The 18,890-nt window shown below is 35.6% G+C and overlaps 1 protein-coding gene across 1 annotated transcript; it reads left to right on the top strand.

Moving 5' to 3' along the window:
- Positions 1 to 3,317: 3,317 nt before the first annotated feature.
- klf3 (Kruppel like factor 3 (basic)) lies at positions 3,318 to 17,882 on the top strand. The gene is made up of 7 exons (XM_082164441.1): positions 3,318 to 3,546; positions 10,993 to 11,044; positions 11,938 to 12,321; positions 13,193 to 13,340; positions 13,494 to 13,638; positions 14,960 to 15,108; positions 15,600 to 17,882. Exons 2-7 carry the CDS (start codon positions 11,012 to 11,014, stop codon positions 15,779 to 15,781), a joined length of 1,041 nt encoding a protein of 346 aa, XP_082020567.1. The 5' UTR covers positions 3,318 to 3,546; positions 10,993 to 11,011; the 3' UTR covers positions 15,782 to 17,882.
- Positions 17,883 to 18,890: the final 1,008 nt, after the last annotated feature.

The following is an 18,890-nucleotide window of genomic DNA, read 5'->3' as shown; positions in this document are numbered from 1 at the left end:
TGTGTTGCTGTGGAATAACTATCAAGTCACTGTAAAGGGTTTGATGCTAGAGGTGCAGACTAATCCATTTAATTCCATTAAATTAGAACAGTTGATATCTCTTATCTACTGTAAACCAAACATAGCCTATATATGGTTACATATGCTATTTGAAAGTTTCCATTCAGAAACTAAAGTGTTTAAACACTGAAAAAAAGTGTACGATTTACTTTGAAACAATTTTCACTCAAAAAATAAATAAATAAAAATGCAGGTTTTATTATCTGTAGGGAGGACCACACACGTGCATTTTGAGTTTCATGTTTTATGGGGACTTTCCATAGACATAATGATTTGTATACTATACAAACTGTATTCTATCCTCTAACCCTAACCCTATAACCATCACAGAAAACGTTCTGCATCTTTACATTTTCAAAAAACATCACTTAGTATTATTTATAAGCTGTTTTCCTCATGGGAAACACTATTTGACATCTATTTGAGTTAAATGATGCAGTCATATTCATAGATATTATTCTTCAAACTTTCTTGCCCTGTGAAAGTAAGTGATAGTTTTTGCCAGCACAACTGTAGAATGTGCAGAAGAATACAGCAACTTGTTAAGCATAAAGTGAATCTTGCATTGTCTCACAGCAGAGAACCAAAAGAAGAAAAACATTTCCCTTAACCAAGCATCACTGCCAAATACTTTTTGCCCATTGTTTTGTAAGACAGAACTAGCTTTTGTTTGACACATTGTGATTCAACTGTTATACTTATTTTCTCCAATCACTTGTGGTCTTCGTAAACTACATTAGAATCCATGAAAACATTCATTGGCTGTACATTGTGAACTTTCCATTGATTGTTAATGTGTTGTTTCAAATCTATTCATTTTATTGTCAACAATTCATCCATTTCCTTTTCTAATTAAAACGCTATAATGTTTAAACAAATCCAGTCAAGTACTTTCTGTAAAGCTCTTTGAAACATTTATACAAATAAATTTGACTTAACTATTAACGATCAAACAGAAAACAGCAATCATAATAATACAAAGTAAAAACTACACTGTTAACTGGCTCACGGTCACGTTTCAGATATTTGCATTTTTGGTCACCATCTCATTTTCGTCTTTTTTTTTTTTTCCAACATCATCTCAGCCGTGGGGGTTTTGTAAGTTTCAACAGAACATTCCATTGTGTGCATGTTTTACAGAGAAAATAATGTGGGTGTTTGGTTTCACACTGTATATATATGCTAAACGTGTATGTGCTTGTGGATTAACTTGTGTTCGGATATGTCTATATGTTCAATTACAATCTGAGCTTCCTCCGATTCCTCAGAAAACAGCTCTGTAAATTGACACTACAGGAAAAAAATTGATTATTGAAAATCGTTTGAATCTTTTTTGTTGAAGGCATTTTATTGTATTGTTATTGGCTATTGAGAAGGCCAGTTTTATTGTTCACAAAGCCCTGAGTGAGATAAGATAAGTGTAAATGTTCCATCCTCCATGACACCATGAGATAAATTATCATTGGCTGGAAGAAATGAGTCTATGACATCATGTCCTTTATGAGATCATACTTCAAATAACAGTCTAAAAATATTTTAGCATTCTATTTTAGGCTCACAGAAGTTGTAAAGTTATTAGCTAACTCATTTCAAGAGTGTTTAACTTTTACTTTATAACATTTATTTGATGGTGTAAACCAGATGAAAGCACAGAGTTTCCGGAGCATCTTTTCTATTACAGATTTTTGCCCAACTCGACTAACCTGAAAATATTTTGGGCAAGGTGTTTACAAAGAAAAATGACGCCATTCGCCATTGTTTCACTAATTAATAATTGAAAAACAGGCTGTCACACAAATATCAATGACAATCCTGCCTATAGCTGTAGCTTCTCCATAGACGTAATGGTTTTTATACTGTACAAACATTATCTGCCCTTACACTAACCCCCCCCCCCCATTCTGTATGATTTATAAGCTTGTTTCCTCATGACACGAGTACACACACACACACACACACATTTCATAATCATTTCACACCCTTGAATTAGATGAAAGTAGGCAAAAGCACAGACTTTTGTACAATAATGAATAGCTACATGCGTACAAACAAACTTGTTTGCTTGGAGTTTTGCCAGTTCCACTTCCACACCCCTAACTGTCAAAATAAAAAATAAAATAAATTCATAGTTGTGCAGTGTTGTTATGGCAGGTGTTTGCGAAAAACACATAGAGAGAGATGTGGGTGGGTGAGAAGGTGAGAGTGTTGGGGACGAGAGTAATTCTGGCAAAGGTCTGGTAATCTGAAATGTTTGCTTTATTATTACGGGTAATAGACACAGGTTGGGTTTATGTGCACTGGCGTCATCAGGTATGCTATTGTTGATGATGACTTGGCATAACTCCAGTCCATATTATCTTTAATAACTATACACACCTTTGATTGACTGACAGGTTCAGTAATCTTAATGTGTGTTAGTATAGGCTACTTTCACTATATTATGGTATTATATACAGTATTTGTGTGTGTGTGTGTCTGTATGTCGGTGTGCGGCCTGGTGAACCCTACATTATGGGGACAAAATGTCCCCACAAAGATCACACTATCCAAGTTTTGGTCCAAAATGAGGAAATTTTTTTTGGTCCAAAATGAGGAAAACAGCTTATAATTAACTAAATAATGTTTTTTTGAAAATGTAAAAATGCAGAAAGTTTTATGTGATGGGTAGGTTTAGGTGTAGAGTTAGTGTAGGGGATAGAATATACAGTTTGTACAGTGTAAAAATCATTTTGTCTATAAAGTCCCCATAAAACATGAAAATGCATGTGTGTGTGTGAGTGAGTGAGTGAGTGATGAACTTGAACCTGGCCCCCTGCGTTCTTTATGCACCTTTTATTAACATGATCAAACATTTTACAATAAAGAGTGTATAATTAGTAAATTATGTAAGTCATTTGTATTCTTTCATTGTTGCAGAACCAGGCGACCTTTATCCATGCTCGTTAGATCTTTGAAACTCTGTGAGGCGTGTCTTGTCAGGAAGGGAAAGAGGAGAGATAGAGAGAGACAAACATAGAAGGAAGGAAAGGGCGGAGAGGGAGAGGCAGGCACACACACACACACACACACACACACACACACACACACACACACACACACACACACACACACACACACACACACACACACACACACACACACACACACACACACACACACATACACCCAGCCCTTTCTCTTCTGCCCCTCCTGTCTCCGTGCTAAGCGTATCTGAAGCCAAGAGCGCGCCCGTGAGCGCGCCCCACCCTCACCTCCCGCGAGCGCCCTCCCGCCCGGCCTTAATCATGTGATAGACGCTAAATTCACTCAGGACACTTTAAACGCTTGGAGAAGAAGTTGTTTCGTAACACTCTGGAAAGTTTTCGGCCTCTGCCTTAATGCAAGTGTGTCATTTGGATGTGTTTCATGCTATCGTGATTCGGGTCGTCTGTCGTCTGTGGTCTTTCATAACGGCGCACTTTTAACTTGAGGAATATTTACTGACATGTAAGTAAGGCTATGTTACTATATCTTTATTAAATAACATTGACTGTCTTCAGATAAGTAGAAACAAACCATTCTCCTGCTCCTGCTGTTGTAAACTAACATTTCACTCCATTTTAAACTCTTATTTTTTAAATAAATTAATATTTAATAAATTAAAACAAAATAGCCTAGCTACTTACACACGTGTGTATAAGTAAAACAGACCTACATGTCTTCTGCCCTTTTATAGAAAGTGGACTTTTCTACGATAGTTCTGACAAATGGGTCAATGTGAAATAAGGATGTCCGAGATGATGGCAACGAGAAATCTTTGTTTTACATAGACTGTAAAAAACAAATTGCTGTGATTATTTATCACAACTTAAAATCCAATATTGTTTCAACTTTAAAAAGTATGTGTTCATGCTTGACTTAAAATATTAAGTTTAGTTAACTTTAGTTAAGTTGGATATTTAAGTTATCTCAACACATTTTAAGTTGTTATAACTAGTCGCAGCCACATTTTTTACAGGGTATGTGCCAATCTCTCAGAAATGTCATCTTTGTTTTCATGTTTGGATGGAGAATTTTTTTAGACAATTTTCTACACACACGCACACACACAAATTGTCATAATAATAATAATAATATAATAATAATTTAATTACTCTAAAATGTCGTGTAAAAAAAATATCAAAACATTGTTTTTTCCCTTGAAAAAACGTGTGTACACAACTTTAGCATTATTCAATAAACGTTTTATAAACATTCTGACATTAAGTCTTTAATAGTAAGAAGTTGAATTGGGGCTACTCCATTTGACCCAACAACATAATAATATTTGTAAAACGTTAAAATATGTGATATTTTTAAACATTTAATGATCAAGAAAGGGGTCCTTTCTATTTTACTGCAGGCTATACTTTTCTTTTTACAATCTTCGGACAGTTACCCCACCTAAACATTTTTACTTTAACAATATCACAAAGTCAAAATTACTTGAATTGAGAATTTGTCCGGCAAAGAAGTCATTTACATTTTTATTGTAGGAATTGCATTTTTGAACAACTTCAAAATAATGAGGGCCAAGTCATTGACATGTAGGCATCTCATGTGTTTGTTTTGATTATTGTGAGTTATAATATTGCTTTTTTGGCACTTATTGTTTTATTGCTCAAACCAAGCTGTACCTACTGCCACTGATGTAGTTGTACTGAGACTGTGTTCTTGGCTGGACTTTAATCTTGTATCAGCAAAATTAATTAACACAGTCCATTTATGATCAGTGCCAGAGCGGTATGCAAATGTAATATTCAGGCAAATTAAATGCACTGTACAGCCATAGCAACTTGTGTGCAGGATCATGTTGATGTGCGACTTTTGCTCAGTTGCATTTTTTTATTAAACATTTATTTTGTCACATTTCTGTGTTAGGAAGTTAAGAGAATTTATCTGCGACTCCTTATAATAAGTTTAAATATTAACAATAACAGTATTGCATTAATACTTGTCAGGTCTTCAGTTTATGTACATGTCATGACTCATGACACCTTGATTCATATGTTTTATTAGACCTACAGTATATATAGATTTTTGAATATGCTCTCAATTCATTTGGCAAGATTTTTGTTGAATATACATTCACAGGTCTTAATGTGGTACCATCCAACTTTATTAAAGTCAAAAATATGATTTACCATGGCTTCAAGCCCCATTCTGGCTTATGCGGTAATTAATTTTGGTTTTGATCAGCTTGGGCTATATTTAGAGTGTGTGTGTATGTTCAGCTATTCATAATAGGCCAGCCTGCATCCACAATTTGGACTGTATGAAGATTAGGTGCACTGTATGTGCATGGTTGACATAACATTTTAGGTGTAAAAATCAAATACAATAAAACTCATAGACATAGTCCAAGTCCCATGGTCAGCTGTATTCTGAGCTTTGTTTCAAGGCTGAGGTTTGCGTCAGACATTCCATCTGGCATATGGAGCCTCTTTTCCTGTTTTCAGCATTTGAGGGGAGGCTGCCTAGGGGGAGTGAACACACACACTCACACACTAACACACACACGACTGGAACCTCCACCCACTTACACGACTCTTTCCTTAGATCAATACTCTGATGTTATCGCAATGCACACACAAACAATCCACTACAAAAGAGGATCGTTTTCAGAGCCGCATTCCATTGTTAAAATGCTCTCTCTCTCTCTCTCTCTCTCTCTCTCTCTCTCTCTCTCTCTCTCTCTCTCTCCCCATGTCTCTTTCTCTTTTTCTTTAGTTTGAGAAAAGGCAAGAAAGGAAAATATGGCCCCCATGTAGCAGAGCTCCTCTATGTGTTAATCTCACTATGGAAACAATAACAGACACACTGTGGCCTTCTTGCTAAATTTGGTCTTCGGTCTAAATTTTAGTCTAATCTGATCTAATCTTTTAGTCAAATAGAAGCCTGCCCTATAAAGTTTTCCACATTGGGATCTCTTTCAATCTCAGATCTTATCTTACAAAAATGTTCTAAGAATGTTTTACTCACATTTCCATTAAGTTATAAAAACATTATTTTTGAATGTTCTTTAAATTCCATGTTTTCAGAAACCCTTATTATTAGCGACACCGTTGGCCGTTAAGTGAACTGCAACTTACAAGAGACTGAAGTTTAACCCGCAGAAAAAGATCAACCCTCAGCAACAACTTACAATAGTTAGTGTTGGCTCTTGGCAAGCGAACTTGGCAACACTGGAAGAGAGGCTCTCTTGAGCTCACGTGAACATCACATCGTTTTGATTTTCCCGGCAAAAGCGTCCCGAGTCCTTCACATAAAAATCAGTTTAATAGAAAACCTAGGAAGTTGGGGAAGGTCTCACTTTTTAAGTTTCATTACAAGCTGTTTACTGGCAATAAAAAAAGCTATTAATACATGAAAATCTTACATATAGCCCCTTTAAAGACCAGATAACTTTGAAAGAGCGTTCTGTTAACATTACTGGAGGAAAGTTTGTTCATAACTTTGAGAGAACCTTGCCAGAACGTCCAAAAGTTCTGAGAACATTCCCTGTTAGCTGGGCAAGCATTTCTCAGACACCTGGCAGAAAAAGCTATCTGTTATCTGAGAGCGGTGGTTATTGACGGGTTGTGTGCATTGAACCAGTGCTGTTTAGTTCGGTTTTGGGTTTTACATGGGCTTGCTATTAGATTCTGCACTTTGTAATTTTGGTTTTCGTATTTTCTCCATGTCAGCAAGCTGGACCATTCCTCACCACTAGGAAACTGCATTAGAGCGTAACACTGCCGTTTTGTGGTTTTGAGTGTGTGTGTGCCTTAATGGATTTGCCTACTTTTCACTGGTCTGCAATGTTGAGTGAAGAGCGTGTGTGATTTATAAAGTATCACACATGGTAGATTTGACAGAGAGAGTCGAACAGTCTGAACTACTCATTCACACCGCCTGAGGTCAAGAAAAAGAATTAATAGTCACACTAAACTCTAAAGAGATTGGAAATGTGAAGTTAAAGTGATAATGTGACATGACAGAGCAGAGGGTAGAAACAGATTGAGTTATAAACTTACAAAAACTATAATTATAGTAAAATTAAGTATTTAAACAACTTAATTTAATGGGTTGTAGAGAATTATAATTATTGGTATTTGATGTGTTATGAAGTCTTGCGCAAGTTGGCACACCGTATTAACTGCATCTATTGGAGCGTGTACCAACCTCTGCATTTTATGAGTCTGTTAAGTTTAATTGCCGGTTGCGTGAGTTTATCTGTGTGTGTGTATTGTTGTTAGCAGTGTAACGGGTTCACTTAAACTCTGCCAAGCCTGGAGGACATTGTGGTTGTGACAGCTCTCTCTCTACCTCACTTTATCATTGTCTTATAAAGAACTTCTTCACCCCTTTGAGAAAAACACAACAAAATTCATATAGAAAAACTCATACATAAAAACTGTCCCCGTTCAACAACGATGGTGATATAAAAACGGTTTCTCTTATTTGGAAAAGGACTGTTTGTTTGACTAAGATTTCTTAAGAATGAGCTTAGCAGGCTTTGATGCTTCTGCAGACAAGTTGAAAAGAAAAGCAGTGCTTTGATAAGTGTACAATATCGTTTATATATCGTGGGTTCAATAAGATGGCTTTTTAAAAAAAGGAAATTAATACTTTTTTTCATTGCATTGAATGAAATGCATTGAGTCGATCAAGTGATAGTAAAGACATTTGACATTATTTCCAATAAATGCTGTTCTTTTTTAATGTTCTTTTCATCAAATAATGCTGAAAAAAAAATGTCTCACGGTTTCCACAAAAATATTAAGCAGCACAACTGTTTTCAACATTGATAATAATAAGAAATCTTTCTTGAGCAGCTAAATCAGCGTATTAGAATGATTTATTCAGGATCATGTGACACTGAACACTGGCTGCTAAATTTCAGCTTTCCCATCACAGGAATAAATTACATTTGAAAAGAAATGAATATAGAAAATTAAATTGTAATAATATTTTCTGAATTTTACTGTTTTTATGGTTTTGGTCAAATAAATGCACCTTTGATGAGCATAAGAGACTTTAACAAATCTTACTGAACCCAAACTTTCAAACAGTTCTTTCTTACAGGAGCTTGACTAACATCAAATTCCTAAAGATGGTTCTGCTCATGCAGTTTTATAAATGTGAGGTTAGTTGAACCAATTATTTTGGCAAAACCTATATGTAACTTTAGTTTTTCCCCCATCGATCCATCCATCCATTTTTCAAACCGGTTGTCCTGTGTAGGGTCGCGGGTATATACGTGACGTCCTATAGGGTCACATACAGTATGCGGAATTACAAATGAAATATGAGAGGAGTGTAATGCTTTTTTGTCATTTTTGCAGCTTGGTAGCATCTGTCCCCATTCACTTTCATTGTATGGAAAAGAACAGTACATTGTTCTACTGTGTCTAATGGAAGAAAGAAAGCCATACAGGCTTTAACATGAGAGTGAATCAATAATGGCAGAACTTTCATTATTGGCTGATCTATTAATTTAAAACACAACAGTGTCTAGTTACAAAATCGTCTGCTTAGTAAAGTATTCAAACTGATGTTTTGAATATAGCGTTTAAGTTTAAGTCATCTTTTGTGTCTTGTCTTTTGTTTTGGTATCTCTTTAGCTATATACTGTTGATTTGAGGTTTGGATGAGTATGTCTGTATTTGTGTGTATGTTCTAGTACTGTATGTTGTTTTCTTAACCCACACCTGACCCTGGGGCCATTGGGAGTGCTTCCCAAGCCTGTGCACGTGTGTGAGCGCCACTGTCTCTTGCAATAGTAGTCCTGTTTACAGGTATATGTGTGTCTGAAATCTCAGAAAGACTGAATTTGCTGGGAGTGTATCTGAACTCAGTAGACCTTCAGTAGATCCGAATTGTTCTGCGTGTGTGTGCGTGCATGTGCATGTGTGTTACCAGCACCACCCTGGGTTAATGATTGTAAAAAGAGACTTTACATTCACCCCTCTCTCTCTCTCTTCCTCTCTCTCTCTCTCTCTCTCTCTCTCAGACTTTGGACTGTAAAAGCACTCACATATCATTAAGCCAGTCTCACGGCTCACTGATGAAGTGTCCCACATCCCGTTTCTGCCTTACTGAGTCCACGCACTCCACTGAATTCCAATGAAAACAAGTCCTGTGGGTCATTTTACTTTAACTTTTGGAAATAGAAATGGTAGCCAGTACCTACCTGTAGACTTTAGCACCTGCATTTTTGTGTCGGTCTTTGTGCGCTCAGACAAAACGCACTGAAAGTTCAGCTAAATATATTTGTCTCTTTTGTGTTCACAAGAACTCATGCTCATATGTAAGATGCTTGATGTACTGGTGCTGCTGTAGACCTTTCATCTCTTTCCTTTGTGCATTGTAGACTTGTTAGCTTTATTTCTATTCTACTACAGTATGGGCACTTTTGATCCTGTGGACTTTTACAAAATAAACTTTCTTAAAATACACTTTTCACACTCTCACTAGTTCATTTAATTTCAGCTTACAACATCAAATCAGGCATCACATCATTTTTTTTTTTAATCTTTTCTATCACATCTCAAAACATGTAGGCCTATCTTATTTAATAGCGTTCTGTGGTGGAAATGACATTTTAACATATTTTGAATAAAATAGTCAAAATAGACTCTTTTGTCTTGCTAAGATTAATTCAAGAGATGTCTTTATCTTTTTTCATGCCTCATATTTAATTTCAACCATGCTTTGAATAAACTTAACTGCAGATTGTGGTGGAAATGATGAACCGAAAGACAGTAATATGTTGTGTAAATATTTTTATTTTATCTGATTCATTTGTAAAATTGATATATTTTCACAAATTATAGTAATATTAATATTAAACATTTTGATCAAGTTATCGTATAGTTTACAATTAATTAATTTATATTTTATTTATGTGATTTTTTTTATTATTTATTTATTTATTTATATACACTATAAAAATTTTGCGGTCAAAGTAAGATTTTTCCTTTTTTTGAGAGAGAGTGAAAGTGTGTATTAAAAGTGTCAGTAAAGACATTTATAATGTCCTAAAAGATTTCTATTTTAAATAAATGCAAATAAATATCTGAAGGATCATGTGACACTATGTAATGTGTGCTGAAAATTCAGCTTTGCCATTACAGGTATAAATTACATTTTAAAATATATTAAAATAAAAACCAGTGATTTTAATTTGTAATAATATTTCCCCATATTACTGTTTTTACTGTATTTTTTATCAAATAAAAGCAGCACTGTTGAGCGTAAGAGATTTCTTCCAAAAACATTAATATCTTGCTGACCCCAAACTTTTGAACAGTAGTGTATATTTAGGCTAAAGTTTATTATTAATATCTTTATGATGAATGATCATATTTCAAGACTGAAAATCTGGGTCTGATACATTAGTATCTCCATAAAATACCTAAAGACATAATAAAAAACAAAGCTTTCAAAACAGTTTTAATGCAAACCTTATGTAACACAAAGGGGGAAAAAGTTAGAATTAGTTGAATTAGTTGAACTTTTTGAATTAGTTCATTCAAAACAAAGACCCTGAAGTTGAAGAAACACCCTAAGATGTGGTAAGATCAGGGAATGAATCATTATCTAAGGATGAAATAGTGGCATTTAGTAGCAATTCTATGATGTGGCATCTCTGTTCCCCAAGACCATACTGGGTAAGTGGGTCAGGTGGAAAAAGCTGTCTAATAGTGTTGCAATCTTATGTACAACCACACACAAACAGTGTTCATTGCCCCGGGCATTTGAACTTCCCCTGTACTTTAAGTGATTAGTGTTTCAGCACTTCTCTCATGCTTCTCTGCTTCCGTGTGCTTGGAATGAAGAATTATTTCCTGATGGCTCACGACACGTCTCTGATGCAGGATTCTTTTGCCACTAACTGATATACTAATGTTTGTTTTCTGTATTTCCCAGAATTCCAGTGGCAGCAGCCATGCTCATGTGTGACTCAATAAATACAGACATGGTGAGTACAGTTGTTAGGGTAAATATCCGTAAATAAATTAGTTGTAAAGAAATGGTTGGTATCGTACTAAGAATTTCTCAGAAGTTTTATAGAGGTCTCTTCTACAGTGTTAAAAAGGAACATACTGGAGTATGTTTGACAAGGAAACTACTTGAAAATGACTCCAAAATGTCACGTTTAATTCAAAGTGTAAAATTTACTTATTTCTGAGTGACACTTGTTTCTATAGAAACCAATTTTTTTTTCTGTGTATTAGACAAAATACGTTTTTTTTTTTTTACTGATCTGAAACGTTTCTTCACTTCCTGATGCTTGTCTAGTTCTTTGCATCCGGTTTACGTGATTTTAAAGAAAACAATGCGTCCCTTTCCGTTTCCAATAACAAACCTGCCTTACCAACTAACGCACAATGGGCTGCCTGGCACATGGCCATCTGAACACCCTGGTCTTGGGACATCGGAGTGTTTGTTCAAGTGCAGAATCCCCACGCAATCTTTGAATTCTGGGTAATAGCACGAGACTCATTTATAGAGACTTAAAAGGATATTGTTGAATTGCATGAGTATATTATTTTAAGATATTATTCAAAATGTATCTCTAAAACTCATCTCGTACTTGCTTACTTTCTCATTTTCTCTCTTTTTCTGTAACTGCAGATGGACATGCATTCCTTTCTTATTAGGTTAGGAGTTTATATGGGGTGGGAAGTTGAATTTGGCTCATACTCAGTCATTCAAAGTAGTCTTTTTTGTCAGTTTATAGTCCCCAGACTCAACTGCTGCTCAGCACAGCTGCTTTTTATGAGTGCTTGTGTAATTATGTACATGTGAATGTGTAAATATGCTAGCAAGTTCACAGCGTGTTGAAAGTCTCTCTTTCTCTTTCTCTCGCAGTCATTATACCAGATTAAACCCCCATCTGAGGCATTTGGAGTCGTATCATCCGTGGTCAATTCCGCAGCCCAGCTGTACCATCCTTTCTTCCCCAGCTATCAGCACTACACCTACGGGAGCCCCTCTCACACGCACCCTCAGTCCCAGGATGTCCATTACTCCCAGAACGAACCTGTCGACTTAACCGTCAGCAAAAGATCCTCCGTTTCGTCGCCTTCCTCATCTCTGGCATCGTCATCACCTAGAGCCACTCCTCCATCCTTTTATGAGCGCGGCAGTCCAGTCACACATCCTCTCTTCAGCTCCGGCTCTGGAACAGGAAGCACTTGCGGGTCATCTCAGACAAGGCAGCTGTCCCCACCACTGGCCCTTTCCATGCCTGCGGTAAGAATAGGGGTGATGCTTTACCGTTGGTGCCATGGTGCTGAATGAAAACCGTATTCACATGCCATTGTATTTACATGATAATACAACATGTGTAAAAAAAACATGGTATTACCATACATGAAAACAGTCTATAAATGTCTGATTTTATTGGCTAGTTCACATGATATGCAATTCATACATACATTTACTTGAATACACATCTTCTAAGCATGTTCTTAATGTCTGATTTAAAATAGATGTTATTATTATTATTTAATATCTTAACAAAACTGCTTCACTGCCTATTATCCACCAAATAAAGGTTTAGTGTTGTGACTATGTAGAAAAACATGCATACAAATAAAAAAGTTGGGGTCATTACAATTAAAATGATTTTTTAAAAATGTTTTTGTCTCTTATTCTCACCAAGGCTGAACAATTAATTAATAATGGTTTTCTATTTTAATATATTTTAAAATGTAATTCATTCCTGATGGCAAAGCTGAATTTTCAGCATCATCAGTGTCACATGATCCTTCAGAAATCATTCTAATATGGTGATTTAGTGCTTAAGAAATATTTCGTCTTCATTTCTATGTTGAAAACAGTTGTGCTGCTTAATATTTTTGTTGAAACTGATCTTTTTTTTTAGGTTTTGAACAGTTTAATGCATCCTTGCTAAAAAAAACAAAAAACTTTTGAACTTTATTGTATATCATAGAGAGGACCCCTGTAATGCTCAACTGACCCATGTATTTACAATTAATGATGGCATATCATCAACTATGAAATAGTCTTTGTGGCTTCTTGTCTAAAACTTAGAGGCTAACAGACATATCTGATGTCATACATTTATCCGTCTGGGTTTTCTGGTTTACTGTTGACGCAGGTCTTGACACCCATTGTATCGAGTCCTGGCATCATTCCAGTAATTCCAATGCTGCAGTCCTTATCTGTGCTCTACCCCTCCCTACACCTGCCTCCCTCCATCATGATTTCACCCATCACACCTGAGGATCCTGCTCACCACAAACAGTGTAAGGGGCTGACATACAGTATCACACACAGGCATAATCACATTTGATTCTTAAGCAAACAATCATGAGTTGTAATGGGTGACAGTTGTATTAATATAGCCTTACATATTTTTGGTGTGTTTGATTGATTTCTCTCTTGTGTCTTGTCTTCAGTCCATGTAATGAAGTCAGAGAATTCCCCAAACAACCATGAGCTCCTCAAGCCAATCAAATCTGAGCCCCACTCTGAACACGCTCAGGATCCCAGCAGCCAGGAAATAACCTCATCCGTCATTACTGGCCCAACAAGTTATAATGAGTGAGTGCTGAGTCCTCAAACACTATCTATCTATCTATCTATCTATCTATCTATCTATCTATCTATCTATCTATCTATCTATCTATCTATCTATCTATCTATCTATCTATCTATCTATCTATCTATCTATCTATCTATCTATCTATCTATCTATCTATCTATCTATCTATCTATCTATCTATCTATCTATCTATCTATACAGTAGAAGTATAAACATTTCTTCTCTGCATTTAAATACAGGAAGAAACTGCATGACCTTTTAAAAAATGGGATCTCATTTATAGTGGGTTTGGCCTACAATTCTCTTTCAATCCTGAAAGCATGTGTGTTTCTATATCTCATATTTCTTGCTGTGGGTCTGATAAAATCCCCCAAGCATGCACTTCAGACAGTGTGTCTCCAAGTATTCTTCAAACCCACATGGGGTGGGAACGTATCTGTACGTGAACGTGTACAACGTGTGTAGACAGTTTTTCTTTTTTCTTTTTTTGTGCGTGTGTATAAGTGCACTTTTACAGTGGATGTGTATGTGTGATGTCTTCTAATGGGTGTGGTGTTATCATCAGTTATGGACACATACTGTGCGACTGAAAGAAAAATAAGTGGTGAAATAAAGAAAATGGAGCAATGTTTACGAGGAAGGGTGGAGAGAGCACTTGATGGAGAGAGGAAGGGAGGAGTAAGGTGGAGTGATAAGTTTATAATGGATACGGAGCCAAAAAACAACTACTTTTAGGAACAAATGTCAGTAAGTGGGAGAATAAGTGGTGTACTGTAGACGATGTAGCTTAACCCGACAGGGAGGGTAAGGTGTATGGAGAGACGAGAGAGAGAAGCAGGATGTATTTAATTACAGGGCGTATTTAGGCAGAACTTACAGTAAGAGGTATTTCTGTTAAGAAAATGCACAAAAAAAATGTAAACTGGTTTATTGTCTTCCAGTCAGAAATTGTAAGTCCAGTCACAGTCTTTCCTTAACAAGTTGCACAACATGTCTGAAGCACATATGGTTCAGAACGAGTTACGTGCTTAAGTGCCTTGTGGTTAAGGCCTAAGTGTGAGCAGTAGCAATGAGTCTTGGTTTAGCAAGCCATGCACTACTAATAAAAATCACGAAGGAAGTACATAACAGCACCAAAAATCATATACTGTAATTAAACTAAATCTAATGTAGAGCAAAGGTCATCAATACATACAATACTCAATGCTTTGAGGTCGACTGAATGTTATGACTCTGACCCCTGGTGGTTAAAGAAAGAGCTGCACTCCAAACAAAGACCATTACAGTAATAAATACATTCTTCTTTTTTGTCTTTAACAGGGTAAACACACACTCTGTGATTGTACGTCGAAAGGTAGAATCTCCAGATCCATCGAAGAAGCGTCGAATTCATCGCTGTGACTTCAACGGCTGCAATAAAGTTTATACCAAAAGCTCCCACCTGAAAGCTCATAGACGTACACATACAGGTAAATATATATGCACATCTATCCATCCATCCATCCATCCATCCATCCATCCATCCATCCATCCATCTATCCATCCATCCATCCATCCATCCATCCATCCATCCATCCATCCATCCATCCATCCATCCATCCATCCATCCAATGTTTGAATTAAAAAATATATATTATTTATTACACTTGTTTACACTCATCTATTCAAGGTGCAAAAAATACTTATTTAGACTTAATGGTTAAAACTCTTCACATTTTTAGAATCTTTTTGTAGAAAATGGTATCAATATTTTTCATAAATGCATGAAACCAAAACAATTGCAAAGACTTACACACCTATTTTTTAATCATCAAATTCTTTTTTTTTTATAATCTTAGAGATTATTAGAGACCCATATACAGATAAAAATACTAATTTACTCTTACACTGATACTATTCATACGGATGAATAAATGCTCTTCTGAACGTTCTTTCCCAATCTCTTTGTGTGGCCGTTTAGGAGAGAAGCCCTACAAGTGCATGTGGGAAGGCTGTACGTGGAAGTTCGCCCGCTCTGATGAGCTGACCCGTCACTTTCGGAAGCACACGGGAGTAAAGCCATTCCAGTGCCCTGACTGTGATCGCACCTTCTCTCGCTCCGATCACCTCGCTCTGCACAAGAAGCGCCACCTGCTGGTGTGAGCTCAGTACTGCAACACGTGAACGGAGCAGAACTCGCACCTTCTTTTAAGCCGCTGCTCAACAGGAGTTTCATCTTCGTGATGTTAAGGGCCGTTTTGTGTATCCCGTCTACTCCCTGTCCTGGAAACGATGCATATTGGCAGAAAGAGTGGAACTGATGGATTATACCATGCTAGCTCTTACTACAGGAAAATAATTATTGTCCAGGTTCAGCGTTACTATGGATATGGAGAAACGCTGATAGTTCTGTGGATATGACCCTTATCTATACAAAATCAAATGGCATTTAAATTCAAAGCTGTAGGCACCTTTAAGTCTTTTTCTTGATACCAAGCACTCTCTCTCTCCCTTATCTCTCTATACACGCCTCTTTCTCGTTTTGTTTTGCCCTCTGCAGGTCAGAGGGCCCATTGTGCCAGTTACAGCACTACACAAACAAGCAAATGCACATGCAGTATGTCAGTAGCCAGTCACACACACAACTCAGACAGTTTCACACCGTTTCACTTATAATGTTGTTTTAGGTTGCAACTCGGGTCAAACCTGCACAATGTGAATTTTTCTCTTTTTATTTTAATTTTCAATTTTTAGATATTACTTGGTAAATGAATGTGTATACGCAGATCCTGTATATGTATTCAGCATGTGTGTTTCATGTTTCCATGAAAAGGACCAAAGCTGATTGACTATTTGATTGGGTCTGTCAGTCATTATACTCTGACTCTTAAGAGTTAAGTTTTGACAAAGAAATAGTTTTTGGTCCCAAAAGTAGCTTCCGAGCACCTGACCTATTACTAACCTAGTAAAACAGTGACATGTTTTATTCATTGTAATCATGAATTAATACTGTAGTTTATTACTGTAAGTACTATGTACTGTGTGCAACATGCACAATCTGAGATTTAGTAAAGAAATTATAGTTATGATTTTACCCCACATACATTCTAAAAATACAGGTAATTATGTTTGAGAGGTCAAAATAGTGACTTAACCGCGAATAGGCTCGCTTGATCCTCCAACACGTACATATTAGTTGCAAGGACTTATAGAATGCTTCTGTTTGCTTAATCTCACCGTTATTCATATTTGAATAATTTCTGTAATCATGAATATTCATATAATCCTAAATATTTTGTTTCGTCTTGTGTTTTATCAAATCCAGTGTCTGAGGCGCAAAAGGGTAAAATCTTTATTTCACTGAGGGGTGTTTAGGTGGAGAAGTTTGATAAATGTGAACCATTCAATAAAGGGCATTATTTTATAGAGTGAGTTCATCTAGGTTATGGGTGAGATTGTCTTACTGCTAAAAATGTGTTTGTGAGAGATATGTTTAACGCGTGAGACAGTCATGGATACATGCAGGGATGAGTGTAGCCTACTCTCGTTTTTCTGTTTGTAGGTTTTGCGAATCATTTTTACGTGAACAAATGTTTGTAAAGGGCAATGTGTAAACAGAAACAGTGCACTTTAAAAATAGATTTGAAATGGCAAATATCTATAAACGGGGGGTTATGAATAGTTTGAAGCTTTGGGCTACATCTCCTTGTTTTTCTCTTTCTTATAGTAGTTTGACAGTTTGTAATAGACCAGTTTTCTGATTTCTTTTATCAACTGAAGGACATTTTTGACATTTCGAAGGAGGAAAAGAACAAGGGGGCACTTACATAAGAAAGGAAAAAGTCCTTAATGAGACGAAAAAAAGAATTACAGAGAAAAAGGACGAAGCGTCTGTTTCTCGGTCTAATATAAACTGTAATATAAAATTAATATACACTTCACAGAAATGAACTAATCAGATAGGATAATGGAAATATTAATATATATATAGTGTATATTTTTAAAGCAATAATATGACTGAATGGGCAATTTATAGAAAGCATGATTATGATGTATTTTTAATCCAAAACAAATATTATACATTTTTAAAAAGATGTGAATCTTCTGTCTTTTTTTATTTACTTTTATTTTTCACAGTTCAAGGGGAATATTATGCTGTGTCATTTTATCAAACTGTGAATTTAAATACAAATTGTTCAGAAACTTTTTTTGTATTAATATGTAGATTTAAATATGTATCATTCAATAAACTTTTTATGGTGAATATTTTGTATAAATGTGTTGTCTTTGTGTTTGATTTCAGGGGCGTAGCCATCATTTCAGAAATGTCAGGTCTAATACTAGCGTTTATCTGACCTTTGTCTAATTGACAGATTTTTTATCCCAACTCTTGATTTTGATTTGGTAAGATATCAAATACACTACTAAACAATAACCACTATTATCTATAATATTTTTCCCCTATATTTGATGACAATTTTATGATTGGTTTATGAATTACAAACACTTGTGCATTAAGTCCTCATGTATTTTATACAATGTAAAAAATTAAATAAATAAAAAACTACCACCGAACAAGACAGAAAATATACAGTGAAACATTAGCTTACAATTGTTTAATGTTTTTGAAATAAGTCTCTTCTGCTCACAAATGCTGCTTTTATTTTTTTTTAAAATGCAGCAAAAACAGCAATATTGTGAAATATGTTACAATTTAAATAGCCATTTTCTATGTGAATATATTGTCAAATTTAATTTATTTACTCCTGTTTATTTATATGACTCCAGTCTTCAGTGTCACATGATCCTTCAGAAATCATCCTAATGCTGATTTGCCGTTCAAGAAACATTTATTATTATTATCTATGTTGAAAACAGTTGTGCTGTTGCTTCATATTTTTGTGGAAACCATGATACCATTCAAACGTGTGGTACGATTAAAAAAGAGAGAGAAATTAACACTTTTATTCATCAAGCATGCATTAAATTGATCAAAAGTGACAGTGGAGACACTTTTAATGTTACAGAAGATTTCTATTTACAGTAATAAATGATTGAATAAATTTAATAAATAAATGTAATATGCAAAAAAATAATAATTGCTGCAAATAAACTATTTATAATCAAATATTGATGTTTTGAACATGATTTCAGAAGAAATGCAGCATTGGAGGAATCACTAAACTGCATGCATGCATGCATATTTTTGTATAGAAACTATAATGTGTAACCTGTGGTTTATAATTTCCTGCCTGTTGCATTTGTCAAAAGA

This window comes from Leuciscus leuciscus (assembly GCF_965113295.1).
Source record: "Leuciscus leuciscus genome assembly, chromosome: 3".
Classification (NCBI taxonomy): Eukaryota; Metazoa; Chordata; class Actinopteri; order Cypriniformes; family Leuciscidae; genus Leuciscus; species Leuciscus leuciscus.
This window is presented reverse-complemented; position numbering and strand designations above follow the sequence as displayed.

Excerpts from the sequence above, each read along its gene's own strand:
- klf3 (XM_082164441.1), top strand. The coding sequence starts at position 11,012 with ATGCTCATGTGTGACTCAATAAATACAGACATG. Across the intron at positions 11,045-11,937 it reads ACTCAATAAATACAGACATG|TCATTATACCAGATTAAACC; the intron begins GTGAGTACAGTT and ends TTTCTCTCGCAG. Across the intron at positions 15,109-15,599 it reads TCATAGACGTACACATACAG|GAGAGAAGCCCTACAAGTGC; the intron begins GTAAATATATAT and ends GTGGCCGTTTAG.